The following is a 13,996-nucleotide window of genomic DNA, read 5'->3' as shown; positions in this document are numbered from 1 at the left end:
GTCTTGGATCTCAGGTGGGCAAAGCTGAACAGCTTTTTGTCAGTACTGGTATTTAAGTAGATACCCTCTGTAGATGAACTGAAGGCATATGACAGCAGCAAAAAGAAGAATATGCAAGAGTGTCTGCATCAGAGTGCAGCCTTGTTTGACCCCACTGTGGATCTCAAAGGGTTCCAATGTTGCCTCGTTGTAGCTGGCCTTACCTCTCATGTATGTATCACTGATTGAGGAAACAGGTGTATGTATATGTGTCATTGTATGTGATCTGCATACTTGTATAATTTTTTGTCTCTTCATTTACGGAATATAGGTGTCGTTGGCAAGGTCAACATTTATTGGTCGCAGAATACCCTGCCTCTGACTTGCTCTTGTAGCCACAGTATTTATGTGGCTGGTCCAGTTAAGTTTTTCGTCAGTGGTAACCCCAAGGATGTTGATGATGGTGATTCAGTGATGGTAATGCTGTTGAATGCCAAGGGAACATAGTTAGACTATTATTGGAGATGGTCATTGCCTAGCACTTGTGTGGCGCAAATGTTACTTGGCACTTAACAGCCCAAGCTTGAATGTTGTCCAGGTCTTACTGCAAGCGGACACGGACTGCTTCGTTATCTGAGGAGTGGTGAATGGAACTGAACACTGCAATCATCAAGGAACATCCCCACTTCTGATCTCCTGATGGAGGGAAAGTCATTGATAGAGCAGCTGAAGATGGTTGGGCCTGGGTTGAGGAACTCCTTCATTGATGTCCTGGAGCTGAGGTGGTTGACCTCCAACAACCTAGGTATGATTTCAGCCAGTGTATGGGTTTTTCCCTGATTCCCATTGACTTCCATTTTTCTAGGACTCCTTAATGTCACACTCGGACAAATGCTGCCTTGATGTCAAGGGCAGTCACTTACCTCACCTCAGCTCACCTCTAGGTTTCAGCTCTTTTGTCCAAGGCTGTGATGCGGTCGGGAGCCAAGTGGTCCTGGCTGAGTACAGCTTGTTAATGCTGTCGAAAATATCTTCCATTACTTCACTGATGATTAAAGAGTAAGCTGATGGGGTGGGAATTGGCCAGATTGGATTTGTGCTGCTTTTTGTGGACAGGATGTATCTGGGCAATTGTCGACTTTGTCGGATAGATGCCAGTGTTACTGGAACAGCTTGGCTAGTGCGGCTAGCTCTGCAGCACTACAGCCAGTATGTGATCGGGGCCCATAGCTTTTGTTGTAGCCAGTGCACTCAGCCATTTCTTGATATCACATGGAGTGAATTGGATTGGCTGAAAACTGGCTTCTGTGATGGTGGTGACCTCAGGAGGAGGCCAAGATGGATCATCTACTTGGCACTCTGGCTGAAGGTGGTTGCAAATGCTTCAGCTGTGTCTTTTGCACTGATATGCTGGTTGTTATGAAAATGCCTTTGTTTTGTTAATTATATTTTTTGAGGATTCATTTTTAAACGATTGAAGAAATGTTAAACTTTGGGGTTTTCAGAGTGGGTCATGTAAAGGCCTCTTGACTTTGAAAAACAGTCCCTGGAAATGTTTTTGTAAAAGGGGCAGTGAGAGATCTTGTGAGGAAAAGCCTTTCCAGCAAACCACCTGACTTCCAGCTCAATAAACAACAGAGAACTTTGGACACCTGGCAAAGTTGTTTATGAAGAAGTGACAGGTCAAGATTGATGGCAGTCAAAAGGTTGAGAGGAGAGAACTTCCAAGGAGAGGAGAGAAGGCTACAACCCAGCTCAGCTTTCCAGCAGTGCTCTGAAAAATCCTGAGAAGTCCACTGTGTCAACTCATCTAGTCTCCTGTCTTTGAAGAAAAGCCTGCTGAATTTATTCTCAACGACATCTGAAAATAACTGTCCTAAAAGATCCCAGTGACCTGTCTACATGTACTCAGAGGCCAGACTGTATGCCAGTTTTGGAACGCAACATATCTCATCTGTTACTTCAAGAATGAGCAAATATTCAGCCTAAGTGTTTTCTTTGTCTGTAATAGAGCTCTAAAAATAAAAATCGCTTTGTTTTTCCGGTTAACCGGTGTATTTGTATGTGTGAGGGGCTAAGGTAAAAAGGGAACTTTAATATTTCAATCTGTGTGTTTATGCTTTACTTCATTACTGGTTAACACTTGTTTTATAAACAGATAATTTTGTTATTTATTTAAAAAAAGCTTGGTTCATGTCTTTTATTCTGGGGAAAAATAGAGTAAGTGATTGACTGACTGACTGTATTGGTAAGTGGGAAAATTTAAATATATGTTGTGACCTGTGGAGAGGTGAGACTAGAATGAACAGTGCACTCCTCCTGCCTCGGTTGTAACATGGGTTCTACCATCATTGAGGATGGGGTTATTCATTGGACCAGTTTGTCACATTTGTTGTTTAATTGTCCCCCATTATTCACAACTGGATGTGGCAGGACTGCAGAGCTTTGATCTGATCCATTGGTTGTGGGATCACTTGTGTTGTGTCTTCTCCAAGTTGGCACCTTATTTTTACGCATGCCTGTTGCTGCTGCTGGCATGTTCTTTTGCACTTCTGGTGAAGCAGGGTTGGTCCCTTGGCTTGATGGTAACGGTAGAATAAGGGATATGCCTTTGATATGAATTGTCAGAATATATTCTATTGTCTTTTCTAGCCGATTCTGGTTATAGGCACACATTCACGTAAAGCACTGGATTTTCATGGAAGGATGTAGATTTGAGTGTAAGATTTACTAACGGACTGAAGATATTGTTTAATAATATAATGCATTTTTCTTCCTTTTAGTTTGGTGTTTGGGAACTGTAATGGCATTGCGATGGTTGATTACATTCAGAAAACTGTATTACTAAACCTGGGCACAATTGAACTATACGGGTCGAATGATCCTTACCAGAGACAACCTAAGTCCCCTCGCAAAACACGGCAAACCTCGGGAGGTAAGCACTGATGTTTTTACTTTTGTAACACTTGCTGGAGCTAAAATGGACTTGATGTGCTCGTCAAATGTAGGTACAGTCTTCACAAGAAGGAACCTTAGTGTGAAAGCATTAATTAGGCAGAAGCCCAGTGCAGTGAGCTGATTGCACATGTCCAGATATTGTAAGACAGCATGAAGAGCTGAGCAACAACTGCTAGTGAAAGAAAGGTTGTCTCTTAAAGGGAGCATTATCATCAGACTTGAGTTCAGGGAATGTCTGCTTTTTATTCACTGGGGCTAGGATCAAACAACTAGTCTGAAAACAGTGCATTAAATGATTTATCATGAAAGTCTCCAACTGAAATTAAAGCTAATGGGTGTGGGTAAGGAATTGGCTGAAGGAAATCAGCCAGTGGGTACTTGTAGATTTTGCAACAGGAACTGAGTAAAATGCCCCAGGGATTGGTGCTGAGGCTTCTAAGATTCCTAATCTGCATTATGATTTGGAATCAGAAATCTTGAGCAAGAGGGACGGTGGGTAGGGGGTGATGGAAAGGTGCAAACTCTGAGTCGAATGGCCTCCTTTTGTGCTGTACTATTCTGTGAAACCATGCAAACTGGTCAAATTCGCAGATGTTGGGGAGCCTTAGTCAACTGGACAAAGCAATCTAGGAAAAATGGGAGAAAAATCTGCCATTGCCCAAATCAGTGGCAGATGAAAGTCAATACAGGTATGCAAGATATCGCACGCTGGAAGGAAAAATATAGGTGTAACAAGTATGCTGGGTGGTGTATACTTGAAAAGGCAAAATTTGGACATCTGACACTAAATGGATAGCTCTTTATAGAGCAAGCACAGGCTGAATGACAACCTTCTGTGCTGTATGATCCTACAGAATTAGCTAAAGGTAAAACAGAAAATGATGTGTAACTGTTCATAAATCAACGCTTACCATTGCTGTGGAGTAGCAATAAATGAAATGAATAAAATGCTGAATTGTATCACTGGGTCGGCGCGGATGAGGGGCATATGTGGTGCTGAGACTGTACAGTGTCCTGATTATGTACAGACCTTGATTACTGAGTTTACTTTGGATCAACAAGACACAGAAATATTGGAGCCATGGAAGCATTGCAAAGAGGAGGCACAAGGCTGATCCTTTAGTGTCAGAGGACTGAGTTATAAAGGAGGACAGGGGAGCCTGGAGTGCCTTAGTTTTTTAAAGGAGGGGATTGAGGAGAGGTAGGATGGAAAAGGTTAGTTAAGTCTCCAGCACATACTTTAAAGTAGGCCAAGATATTGCAACAAGAGAACATAGGTTAAACCTAGGGACAAGAGAGTTTAGGGCAGATGTCAGGAAGGAATTTTTCACAGAAAGAGTGGTCAGCACTTGGAATGGGTTTAGTGTAGGGTATTGGAGGGATTCCGGGGATAGGGTGAGACAGGGTTGTTTGATTGAAACTGGTAAGGGAGGAGGTGAGGCAGGGTTGGGTGAATGAGTTAGTGCTTGTACTGAATTGTTTGCAGTTCCATATTCTGTTGCCCTTTCAGCATGTTGGGTAAAGAATCTATTGGAGAGAAATCAAATTATTTTTAATGTGATACGAATAAGTTCTGATCGTATGCAGTAACCGCTCAGTATGGAAGAGTTAATTTTGTTCTTGGATTGGGAAATGTTGAAATTCAGGATGAAGGGACCATTAACATTGAAGTGGAGAAATCTTGTGTTAAAGATTCACTATTGCAGGAATTTCACAATCACCTGTTGCCGCCTTAGATTGCAGGAGCAGAATAAACATCTTCGAAGATCATTGAACAATGTTAACTTCCCAGAGATAACATTGCATTGCATTTCAGGTCATTTTGACATTTCATAAAGATACAAGCAGAGTCTTTAGGGGAGGAAGTTAACCGAATAACCAAGCATATTTGCAGATCTGTTTCACATACATAGTAACAACACACGGCTTTATTAGACGTGCTTTATTGTGTTCTCTGCTATTCTTTGTTTACCTCTGTGCTTTTGCTCCGTTCCTTTGATACAGTCACCTGATTATCATTATACCCTCATGCTCCTATTCCTTTAATAAAGTTACCCATTTATCATTTGTTCAAAAATAAATAGGTAATTGTGCAAGTCTTCACCTGGAAGTGTTCGTTCACTCAGAGCTTTGCATGCATTTACTCCACTAAAAGGCTTATGTGGTATGTAATTGCTTGCCGCATATATCTACTGTCATCCTCATTAGGAGCTTCATGCTGTCACTGAGGTTTTACTGCATGTCATGGTAACTGAAGCAGATTAACTCTTTTAGCATTCATTTTCAAAGATAAGGTAGCCCATAATGAGAGGGCTGTGACAAGTGCATGGATCTCCACTACCTCCACCCTATCTGCCCCTTTAAGGAAGAAGCACTTAAAATCCTGGAGAGGAAGGTCAGAGATGAGGAAGTGGGAGTAGAGATTCCAGCTCTGGGTTTGTCGTGACCTTCTGCTTGTCTTCCTCCTCTTCACTGCTAGTGCTGCCAAATTTCCAGAACCCCACACCATAGTGCTGCCACACCCAGGACCAGATTTCAGTACTGTCAAATTCCTAAACCACCTAGTGCTAACAAATTTCAGGAGTCCCTTATAAGTTCAAGGGGAGGTGTAAAGAATCAAAGGAATTCTCTCAGAACGCATACTGGAGCCAGAATATCTGTAGCCTCTTAATCCCTTGTTTACTTGACAGGATTTAGACTTCAGATCCTTAAAGGGACACATCCCTGCAGATTTCATGGTGTAATATTCCTGACCTTATTAAACAGTGTACTTTCTAACATAGATTTTCAGCTCATTTCCCGTGTCACCAGGTCTGTGTCATTACTTTCCATTGCACCTCTTCCTCTTTAAAAATTTATTCTAGCAAATTTCTTGCAGCTTATTATATGCAAATTTCTTAGTGCGAGATTTGAGTACATTACCAGCAATCCTAGATAGCCAGGAGTTTGATTATTTTCTAATTATTGTAACATTATATTTTATAATTATTATACCTTTATTATCAGAATCTTACATACTTCCTGGCAGCAGGAACATACCAGGCATCATACACTGCACTCAGGGCCTGCACTCTTGTGCAGCCTGCGGGCTGTCCCTGGATTGCTCCACTCCGGCACCATCTGATTGCTCACCCACCCATGTTTTGGCTCAAATTCAAGGCTTTACCAGCACCATTTTGCACTCCTATTCCATGCAACTATTTACTGTCTTCATCCACCCCCCCACCCCCACCCCCCATTGGTACTCCCAGATCTGACTCCTCTTTCCAGGCCCCTGTCATTTCCCCTTTCCATTACAACCTGTTACACACCCCACACGTCTCTCTGCCGCCTGCCCAAACTCTGCATCTCAATTACGATTGGACGTAATTTCACCTCCTATCTATATCCTCCCTTCCCATGACGTTGTCCAGACTTGGCTGCGACTTCTCAGCTGTCAGGATCGTCATTCGCTGCTGAGAACTTCAGCTCATCTCCAACTTTATAGCAACCTGGCTTCTCCGCATAGACCATAGAAGTTTGCAAAGCAGAAGTGGAGGCCATTCGGCCCAACATGTCTACTGGCCTTTGCTGGAGAAAACCAAAACTAATCCCACTTTCTTTCTTCCTGTAGCCTTGTTTGTCTCCTATTAAGATGCAGTGGTTTCGGTCTCTCTAAGTTTTTAGTCTAATTTCTCTGTCACTGTTATTTCTTTCCCCCATCGGAAGTACCCCACTCACTGATTGCTTGGAGGTTTTTCAGAAGTTGCCATTTTGTAAAACGACTTGCATTTGGTGGAGATCCTCCTCACTATATTAATTCCATTTTATACTGCCCTTTTATAATTCAATCACTTAAATTATAAACCTTTAATTTTCTCATTAAATACACATCTGACGAGAAGGCTAATCTGCTAATACAGCTTGTAGGGCCTAAAGGTTTTTTTGTTAAGTATATTGCACTCTTCTGAATGACTGTTAGCACATTTGTATCTTTATGCCTTAAGTTCTGTTTCAACAGCATGTGATTTTCCTACATATCAGGAATATAGTTTTGGGGTCATGAAAAAGTCATGAGAAAATAGTCCCCAGCGATGTCTGATTTTAGTTACTTTTCTGGGTACAGATTACATTATCTGTTGGAAATACTCAGCAGGTCAGGCAGCATCTGTGGAGAGAGAAACAGAGTTAATGTTTCAGGTTGTGATTTTTAATTCTGATGAAAGGTCGCAACCTGAAATGTTTCTCTGTCCACAGTTGCTGCCTGACCTGCTGAGTATTTCTAGCACTTTCTGTTTTTGCTTGATTTCCAGCATCTGCAGTATTTTGCTTTTGCATTATCTGTTGCTGTGTTCTACGTTTTGTTCTGCAGGTTATTATAGCCAAAAGATTATTTTGGTGTTGTGCTCTTTCTTTTTTTCCATTGCATCCTAAGGCATGCTGACGGTGACTTCTTGCATGTGTGGTCTTTCTAGTTTGTATTCTGAGTCTGTGAAAATACTACGTTCTTCATATCTAAGTAAGTTATCTCACTGTTGATGCATATTTCTATCGTAGTGTTTGGATTTTGAAGTTATTATATGTAGCATAAACCGATGAAATCAGTGCAATCTGTAAGGGCCTCTTTTATCTTGGCACACACAGTAAGTTATGAAGAATATGTTTATCTGTCACAGCTGCCTGCATTGGTTGCATAATGCCTGGAGATACCCTTGAGTAGCTTTGCTGTATAAGAGGGTACTTGTGGTAAGTAGGTTGAGTAGTTTTTGAGATAGGCAGCTGAATCTTCAATGTAGAATTTTCCACTTAGGAGAATCAGCATTAACATTTTGCTCAAGTTTGCTGTCAATCATGTTATAAACCAAGTGGCAACATCACCCGTTTTGGTCAATAATTACTCGTGGAAAGAACAATGACCCAGGGTTAAAGTTATCATTATAGCCCAAGTGTCCACCCTCAGCTGAGGACTGCATGTCATTAGAGTATTGCAGAGAGTTAGCATCTTAATTATGTTCATTCTATTTTTATTTGGTATACCTCTATAAGGTATCCATCTCAGACACCTTTCAAGACTGAGGCGACTAGGTTTCCCCGATCTTCTCTCATAACTCAATCTTCTGGCTCTGGCTTAGCATTCTGTTTTCTTTACTGATTATAGTAGCCTGCTATAAGTAGTTGGATTTAGCATCTTTTCTTATCACATACTAGTCAGTTTATTATTTGCTTGAGAAGAGTAGAAGTGACTTACAGTTGGTAGGTCCTGCCGATTGAGATTGAGGAATTCATGCAGCACAAAGCATGAGTGAAAAGTCCAGGAGCATACACCATTTTGAGTAAGGTGTGTTTCACAGCCAGAAACCTGAATGCAACAGAGTAAATAGGAAATGCACCATACTATATTTTGGAAGTGTTCTGAAGATGCATTTTTTTAAACAAACATTCCAGCATTGCTTTACAATGATCGTTGGCACACTGGGTTAGACTTTCAATTTAACATTATAGATTGGCTGCCTGCTCTAGAAATTGCCTGATTCTCATTTCTTTTGATACTGGAGATGAACATTGGGTGGTTACTAACTGACATCTCATCAGCAACACTAGTTTTGTGCTTGGAAGCAAGTTGAATATCTAGCCCCGTGGAGTTCACTGTGAATTGAAATTTCCAAAGAGTTTTTAAGTGTTCTGCCCAAAGTGCAGTGTAGAAGCATTGAGATTATTTATTGGTCATGGCTACCATCCAAGTTGCAAGATCCCAGCATTATCTGCCATGCAGAATTGTGTAATGCCTGGATTGTTATATTCTTTTGTGTATGACCCAATTCCATGGATGGAAGGTGTTGGAGAACAAATAATTTACTTTGGGATAGTCAAACGTTATCTGTGATTGTCTTCGTTACAAACAGAATGATGCAATTAAGTTAAACAATGGCATGAATCTTTAACTTTAAGAAACCAATTTCCAGCTAGTGGTGGCTACATAGGATTCTGAGGTGTATGGGAAATATGATCTAGATTGCCACCTCAGTGATGCCATAACATTTATTGCAGATGGCAGATTTTCCTGTCCATTGAATTGGGGCATAACTCCACCATAGTGGTCTTACCTGCCATAGGCATGGGGTTTAGGAGAGTTAATGTCCTGGAGGGATGGACTTCAGGAGGACAAGTAATGTACCAGAGGGATGGGCTTTGATGGAATAGTTAGTGCACTAAAGAAGGTTGGCTTTGATAGAAGAGTTAATCTACTGGCAGGATGGGCTTCAATGCGAGAGTTTACCACAAGAATAGACTTTAAGTTAATGCCCAGGAAGCATGGGCTTGATTGGGAGAGACTGGGCTTTGATCGGAACCTCACCCCTCTAAGTACATTAAGCCTCTCATCGATGTCTCTCCCTCTGGTACATTCACTCAATGTTCTCCCTGTCCATTAGGCAGGCTTATGAATAGAAAAGCTAAAATATTTAACTTGGGGCTTTCAAGATTTTACTCCAATGAAATTGGGAGACCTTTTCCAAGAGATGTAATAGGCTTATGAATTTCCTCTGGCTTCTCTGACCTGCTTTCCATCTCAAAAGCGAGATGTTCCATAACTGTTGGCATTATGATGCTCAGGTATCCCATTTATTCTCACAGCACCTTGATAAAATTCTTATTCTTCGTGACCCATAGTAATTTCCATAGTAATTTTAATGAGTTTTCTTGAGTCATTGTTTTTTCCATTTTTGTCTTATTATGCCTCTGTGAAGCAACTTGGGCCTTTTTACTACTTTGAAGGAGTTAAATAAATGCAAGCTATCTCGTCATTGTGTTCTTTGTGGTAACAAGCTGATTTTCTTTACCAGGTCTCTGCGATATCAATGAGGGTTCCACAGCTCTAGATGAACGCTGCAAGTCTCCCACATCAGGTAAGTGTGTCAATGAGTTATGGTGATTTTGTTTTCACGGAACTGGATTAATTGAAGATGGGGGACTTACCCAAATAGATGTGAGAAGGAGCAGGGTGCAGTGAACAGACGTGGAAGTAGCTTGTCTGTTGACAGAATCCAGTGGTGCACATGAGCTCACTGAAACTATTTTACACGAGACCTCATCACCTAACATTTTCATGATGTGCATAATTGAGGGGTAATATGAAGGTAAATGGCAGAATTCTAGTTTCACATCATTTCATGGTAAGCTGAATTCATGGTGATTTGCCGTTGAGCAAAAGAAAAATCCAACATAAGTGACCACTTTACAACAGTGTGACCCTGAATTAATCCCTAGATTCTGTGGTTCTTTTATGGTTCCCTTTGTAAGCAAAACAGCAGAGATAGTTTGAACCTCCTCACGATATGACAAAGCATTTACCACACCAGTGAAGCGTAGGTTTTGAGCAAATGAAAGGGGGGAGTGTGGGGGAAAGAGCAAAAGAGAAGGTCTGTGATAGGAAGGTGATATACCACAGGCTGTGGTGTGATGTCATAAAATCAGTGACCAGATGCTGTACCAAATTGTTCAGCTGATGTTATGGCATGGCACTATTACCAAGTGGATTTGAGATGTGACAAAGTTACTTGAAGACATTTTTAACTACAAGAGGTATTAAAATGAGCAATGTTTTGTAGAGTATCCTACAGTTGATGGGTTCTCTTTATTAACTTAATTAACAAGTAATATATACAGGAGGAGAGGAGGGGAATGTCTGAGGCATTGTTTTTGCCCAGAGTTTTCATCCTAAATTACAATAAAATTAATTAAAATTTGTTTGTCGTCTGCTTTCTATGACCCACAAAGTTAGTGTATTTTATATATTTTCCTACATAATTCTGTGCAACCAATTGGTTTAAGCTGTTCAAGTAATGCTTCAGGTTCAGGTTATTTATTCTTTCATTAATTTCACCTGATCCATTTACTAAAAGGCTACTTCTTTTGGGAGCGAGAAAAAAAGTAGATTATGAATGAAATGTTATTTTGACAGTACTGTCAGACAATGAGTTGGAGGTGGGGCAGGACTTGCAGACAGTGTATTTTACAGCAAAGCAAACAAAGTCTATTTACTGAGTCAATTTAAAGGGAACCTCTTCAAACCTCAGCAGCAAACAGAAATTTTGCTTGAAACTGCAGCAACTTCTCCCAATAAAAGTATGGTAATTTCTCCAGCAAATGCAGTGAATGGGGGAATAGTGACATAATTGCGTGCATAAAATCAATTCCAGTCACTGACAGCAGTGATGAAGGAATTACGTAATGGTCTCGATTCTGGCCGGGAATAGTCGTGTCACTATATATGCAGCCATGAATGTATTGTGTCCATGGATGTCTGACCAATTCTTGTCTTCTCTCTGCCAATGGTGTCCAGCTATAATAAAAACAGAAAATGCTGGAAATACTCAGCAGGTCTGACAGCACCAGTGGAGAGAGAAACATAGTTAAAGTTTCAGGTCTGTGACTTCTCAATGGAACTGGGAAAAGTTAGAAATGTAAAGGTTTGAGCGAGTGAAAGTGAGGAGGCTGACTAAAAGAACAAAAGGGAAGCTCTTTGATAAGGTGGAGGGCAGGAGAGATTAAATGACAAAAGAATGTATGGTGCAAGGCCAAAGGGAGTGGTAATGGGACAAGTAAAGAAACAAAAGATGTGTCTAGAGGAGGTGTGAGTGGCAGCATCATGAATAGCTGCTATCTGAAAGCAAAGAGAAACAAGAGAAAGAACACCAAACCAGTGAAGAAAAAGGAATCAAAATGAGGGCAGAGGATATGATCTAAAATTAGTGAACTCAATGTTGACTCTAGAAAGCTGTAAAGTGCTGAGTCAGAAGATGGGGTGCTGTTACTCGAGCTTGCATTGAGCTTCATTAAAACACTGCAGGAGGCTGAGGGCAGATTGGGAGTAAAGTAGAGAATTGTCAGGTGACTGGAAGCTCAGGGTCAAATCAACTGAACAAAGGTGTTCCGCAAAGCGGTCACCCCGATGTGGAGGAGACCGCATTGTGAGCAGTAAATACAGTATACTAAATTGGAAGAAGTAAAGTAAATTGCTGTTTCCCTTGGAAGGAGTGTTTGGGGCCTTGGACGGTGAGAAAGGAGGTGGTAAAAGGGCTGGTGTCCTGCGCTTGCATGAAAAAGTGTTGTAGGAAGGGGAGTGATTTGTTGGGAGTAACTGAGGATTAGACCAGGGTATTGCGGAGGTAGCATTCCTTTTGGAATATTGAAAGGGGAGGGGTTCCAGCATCTGCAGTATTTTGCTTATGTAATGGTGTCCAGCTGTTTCCTTATTAGGACTTATCAGGCACTGTAAAGTTTAGGCTTCATATTGTTGTGATTGTTTTTCTTTGGTCATCTTTTCCTATTTGAAAATACTTATTTCTAATCAACTGTTTGGCCTTGATGCAACAGAGTTCTTGTCTGCCTGGTCGGATCTCTAAATCCAAAATATTTTTGTTTTCTTAATAATGCGTTCCATCCATATCACACATTGCATGTCTGTGTCCTCTTGGGTTCTAGGTTTTGTTTATTTGCCATCTCTGGGAATAACCTAACTTGTTCTATTATGTGTGCACACCCAACTGCTGTCCCATCATCAGCTGCAAGAGGTAAATAAATGGAGGAATTGTGGCCTAGTTAGACCTGGGAAGTCCTGGGGTTGGACTGCAGCCTATCTGGAATGGGCATAGATTAATGCACCAGCACGGCAGCAGTAGCAAAGGTTTTGACGGGATAGCAGGTTGTTTTTGACAACAGCTTAAGTTTTAGGATATTTGTTTTTTTTGTAATAGTTTTAGAAATTAGCTGGTGTTTAAGGACAATTATTGTTTTGCATGTTGAGTGAAGGATTTTTTCAATTGATAAAGTGTGTGTGTGTGTAGTGGACCCAGATTCCCAAAAACTTTGGATAAAGTACCTCAGGAGAGAATCCTTCACAGACTAAAGTCAGTAGGTATTGATGGCAAGAAATGAAGATGGATTCTTATCACGATAAAAGGAAAGGAAGCAGAGGGTAGGTGTATGTGGAACCAGGTGAAAAAGGAGTATTGAATTGGATTCTTCAGGATCCTCAAATATTGCAATATTTTAAAGATTTTATTTTTTTTGGGGTCCCAAGAATCAAGTTGCATTGGATTTTACTTCAGTTTTTTGGTGTAGTTCTATTCTCCTGGATCTCATATCCGTGCCAGTTGTTCCTTCTCTCATCTTTTACTCTCTCCGGTTGCCTTTATTTGTTACAAATACAGTGGTGCTAGACCCCTGTTGGTGGGTTTGTTGGTTTGAGTTTGGTGGTCTCGCCAGTATAGGAATTCTTTCTTGTGCTTTTTCATAGCACCTTGTTCAAAGTATTTTAACAATGCAAGTTCAGCATTTTCATCTGCAGAACACATTAAATTCCAGTCCTCCAGAATATCTTCAGCAAATTTAGAAAAATGGAAATAGAAGCTTTACTAATTTCAATCCTCATTCCCCTAAAGGAAGCATGTGCTTTTGCAGGACTCTAGCCAGGAAGGAGTCAATGCCTTTAGGAGATGAGGGAGTAAATGCAGTTTAAGGATTTGTCATGTACTGATGCATTTTTCTAGAAGTCTTGAAGTGCTTTACAGCCAATGAAGTACTTTTGAAGTGTAGTCAACAATGTAATGTAGGAAATGCAGTGATTGTTTTGTGCACAGCAGCATCCCACACAGCAATGAGATAATGACCAAATAACCTGTTTTAGTGATGTTGGTTGAGAGATCAATATGTCCACAACACCAAGGAGAACTCCCTTGTTCTTCTTTGAATAGTGCCATGGAATCTTACCCAGCCATCTGAGAGAGCAGATGGGGCCTCGGATTAACATCTCATCTGAAAGACTTGTAGATGCAAATTATCTAGACCAGGCACTGTATTAAGTGTAAAATAGCTTATTTTCAGATTCACTATGTAGGGGAGCAGATGATCCCCAAGTATGAATAAATAATTTTTTTTGTCATTGAGTTCCACTTGCTAGTTTCTTGCTGTTCTTCCTTTTTTTCTTGTCTGTGTTCTTTCTTTATCTCGTATCCTGGTTGAGAACCACAGCTTCGTAATCCCCTCTTACATATTAATTATTTTGTGCAATGTTTTTTAT

General features: G+C 40.7%; 1 protein-coding gene across 4 annotated transcripts in view; it reads left to right on the top strand.

Moving 5' to 3' along the window:
* stxbp5a (syntaxin binding protein 5a (tomosyn)) overlaps window positions 1–13,996 on the top strand; it is a 216,033-nt gene that overhangs the window by 149,025 nt on the left and 53,012 nt on the right. For all 4 annotated transcript variants that reach the window (XM_068044510.1, XM_068044511.1, XM_068044509.1 and 1 more), the window contains exons 18-19: window positions 2,763–2,914; window positions 9,759–9,821. In XM_068044510.1, coding sequence (XP_067900611.1) covers window positions 2,763–2,914; window positions 9,759–9,821 — 215 coding nt within the window. The remainder of the gene's footprint in view (window positions 1–2,762; window positions 2,915–9,758; window positions 9,822–13,996) is intronic.

Source organism: Heterodontus francisci, chromosome 13 (assembly GCF_036365525.1).
Source record: "Heterodontus francisci isolate sHetFra1 chromosome 13, sHetFra1.hap1, whole genome shotgun sequence".
Taxonomy (NCBI): domain Eukaryota; kingdom Metazoa; phylum Chordata; class Chondrichthyes; order Heterodontiformes; family Heterodontidae; genus Heterodontus; species Heterodontus francisci.
Note: the sequence above shows the minus strand (reverse complement) of the source record. Positions and strands in the feature narration are given on the sequence as shown.